The sequence below is a fragment of the Eurypyga helias genome, unplaced genomic scaffold, assembly GCF_000690775.1.
Source record: "Eurypyga helias isolate BGI_N326 unplaced genomic scaffold, ASM69077v1 scaffold37242, whole genome shotgun sequence".
Lineage (NCBI taxonomy): Eukaryota > Metazoa > Chordata > Aves > Eurypygiformes > Eurypygidae > Eurypyga > Eurypyga helias.
In genome coordinates this window covers 1-2,968 of record NW_010238571.1, presented here as the reverse complement: position 1 = coordinate 2,968, position 2,968 = coordinate 1, and the positions used below count along the sequence as shown (strand labels likewise).

Here is a 2,968-nt window from a genome sequence, read left to right as displayed (position 1 = left end):
GACCTTATACTGGAAGGGTACTACTTCCAGTACCTGAAGGGGCTACAAGGAAGCTGGGGGGGACTTTTTACAAGGGCCTGTAGTGACAGGACAAGGGGTAACGGGTACAAATTGAAAGTGGGGAGGTTTAGATTGGATATTAGGAAGAAGTTCTTCCTGGAGAGGGTGGGGAGGCACTGGGACAGGTTGCCCAGAGAAGCTGTGGATGTCCCATCCCTGGAAGTGTCCAAGGCCAGGCTGGATGAGGCTTGGAGCAACCTGGTCTAGTGGAAGGGGTCCCTGGCCATGGCAGGGGATGTCCTTTAAGGTCCCTCTCTACCCAAACTGTTCTATGACTGTGATTCTAAGCCCAGGTAGCTGATGTCAATCCATTTCCTCGTGCCCAGTGTCAGCCTATTTCCTGGTGGCTGGGGCCACACTTGCCCCACCTCATCCCGTCCTGCCATGCCCACTAGGCAGGGCGGAGTCGAGTTTTCGTTTTACCTCACTAAATCACAGGCTACTCAGGATACCAGGACGCTGCCACAAACCGAAAAGCACCCCTCAACTGCCTATTACGTCAGAGAAAAGAACTGAATAGCTAGTTCTGCAGGGAGCTGATCTGTAGGGTTACAGACCAGAACAGCTCTTGTGCCCCACACCCGACCCTCCAGCAGTTCCTGACACAGCAGCAGAATCCACAGCCCCCGAAGAGGAAACAAATGCCAAGAACTGCACTGAAGGAGCTGCACATTTCGCTGTTCTCCGCAGCACGCGGCACCGCAACAAGTGGTGATTTGCGATCCGCTCTGAGGAGTAAGAGCTAATCCGGTATTCTTTCTACCACTACAACCAAAACACTGTCTCCCGACAGCCAGCTCTGGGACTGAGAGATGGGTAGGCTTGGATAAGCTTATATCCAGTCGTATTCCTCCGGTCTTTCCCACTGCCATCCTACATAAGTAACCAGGATGACTCTGCGCCGGCATCTGGCAAGCCAACAGCTCTGCAGGACCTCACAGTGGCCTCCATGCCGAGAAAAACGAGAGTTTTCCTACAACAGTCACGCTGAAATAAGGAAACGTTTAATTTTGTAATTTGTACGCTGCTCTGTGAAATAACCTGATATTCTCAGTCACTTTTCTGTGATCTATGTAAGACCCAAATTACCTGAAAAACGTCCTTAAAAACCTAATTTTCAGGCTGTGAAGGAAATTGCGCTCCGAAGAATTGTAGCTGGATGACAGGAGCTTTGCACTCAGAGACTGTAAAGGAACCGGAAGGTTCCTCCACTGACTGAGACTGAAGTTAGGGCAAAAAAATGTCTTGAGTCTATCTCTAGCTTTCCTTTCAGATGAGGTGACTGTACAGGGCTGGGGAGAAAGCTAGGAAACCTGGATACACAATTCCATAGCGGACATGAGGGTCTCATAAGATGAGGTTTAATACACAGTGAGAACACATGAGAAGGTCAGGAGGCAGAACATGTTGTTATAATCGTGTCCCTGGTGCTTTTTTCTTTGCACCCCGCAGGGGAGAGCCCTTGACCTTCTCCAGATCAATCATTGGCTCCTCTGTGATTGGCTTTCCCTCCTTCTGCCACTGCGCAAGGGTCATGGCTCGGAGCAGAGGTGGGTACGGAAGGTACCGGATGGTCTCCTCCAACACTGGGGTGAACTTCTTGAAGGCCTCCTCCTCATGTTTGGGCACCATACGCCAGTCATGGTACATGACTCTGTCAATCTCTCTCACTTCTTCCTCAGTTTTGCCTGCAAAAAGATAATGAACATCAGTCGACAGCACTATCAACAGCAAACTTGCACCAGGAAGTGCAGGCAGTGACGACCCTCTGGTATCAACAATGCTAAAGCGGCAACAGGAAAGTTAAGTTTTCAAAGTTCGGGCAGTGTCTTCCCTGCTATACTATGGGATCCCACTTTTCTCCTTGGAAATCAGACCAGAAACAGGCTGAAAGGATTACAGGCAAGCCATTCCAATTCGGTGGCTGAATCCCTCTCTTGATTTAAAATGTGATTTCATCTCTCTCTGGTTCAGTTTCCATGGCTAAGGAACAAGAGTAAGTTCTCTCTAAACTGATGAAGGTTCCCTGGGAAATTTAACGTTAAAAACACCCAAAACCTTTAAAACCTTTGAATGGGAAATGTTTCAGAAACTCTAGTAAAGTGTATGCCTAATATAAAGCAGCTTTAAAAAGGGAAACTTACTCACTTAACTCCAAGCATTAATTTAAAATCCCAGTAACCCAAGTTTACTTGCCATCACTCCTGTTTCACTGATTTTACCTGGAATACCCTCGTGCTCATCCTGTGGCTTGCTTTTGAAGTCTCAAAACAGTCAGTCACCTCATCTAATCCCTTGTTAGTGCGCTTGCCTTTCCACACGGTCAACCTAAACCGGCTCTCCCACAAATGCATTCTGTGAGGGCTAGATCCCAGCATTTGAGAGTAAAAAAGGGAGAACTTTCCTGACTAGCAGATCCGAGAAAAACCAATTTCCCAAGCCAGAAGGCCGCGGTTTTCCTGCAGCTCTCCCACCGGCCCCCACAGATGTTACTCTCCGGCCCTGGCTGCAGATGCTCCCTCCAAACCTTGTGTGCAGGAAGACAAGCCGGTTTTACCTCTGAAGGTCAGGTAGCCCCAAGCTCTTCCATGATCCATGTTCTGCAAAGAAAACGAGAACCTGTTGCGGACAGCAACGGTGAGGCGGGGGGGGGGGGGGGGGGGGGGGCGCGCCCCGAGGGGCGGGGCCCCCCGCAACAGCTCCCGGAGACGGCGGTTACCTCTGCCGTGTAGTCTGCCTTCACCTTGGTGATGACCCAGTAGCAAGGCTCGTCGTGCGCCCACAGCCAGGACTTGCGGGTGACGGTGCGGCCCACGCCGAAACGCGGCAGGCGGCAAAGCAGCGAGAAGAGCCGGGTCTCGTTCCGCACGTCCTCCCAGGCCCGCACCGGCAGCGCCACTCCGCGCCC

At 51.1% G+C, this 2,968-nt stretch overlaps 1 protein-coding gene across 1 annotated transcript; it reads right to left on the bottom strand.

Annotated features, from left to right (window-relative positions):
• Positions 1-1,527: 1,527 nt before the first annotated feature.
• On the bottom strand, positions 1,528-2,959 carry MRPS34 (mitochondrial ribosomal protein S34; the record flags this gene model as incomplete). Its single annotated transcript, XM_010147887.1, has 3 exons — positions 1,528-1,748; positions 2,618-2,660; positions 2,780-2,959. Coding segments are annotated over 3 exons (444 nt in total), but the record flags the coding sequence as incomplete, so codon positions are not given.
• Positions 2,960-2,968: the final 9 nt, after the last annotated feature.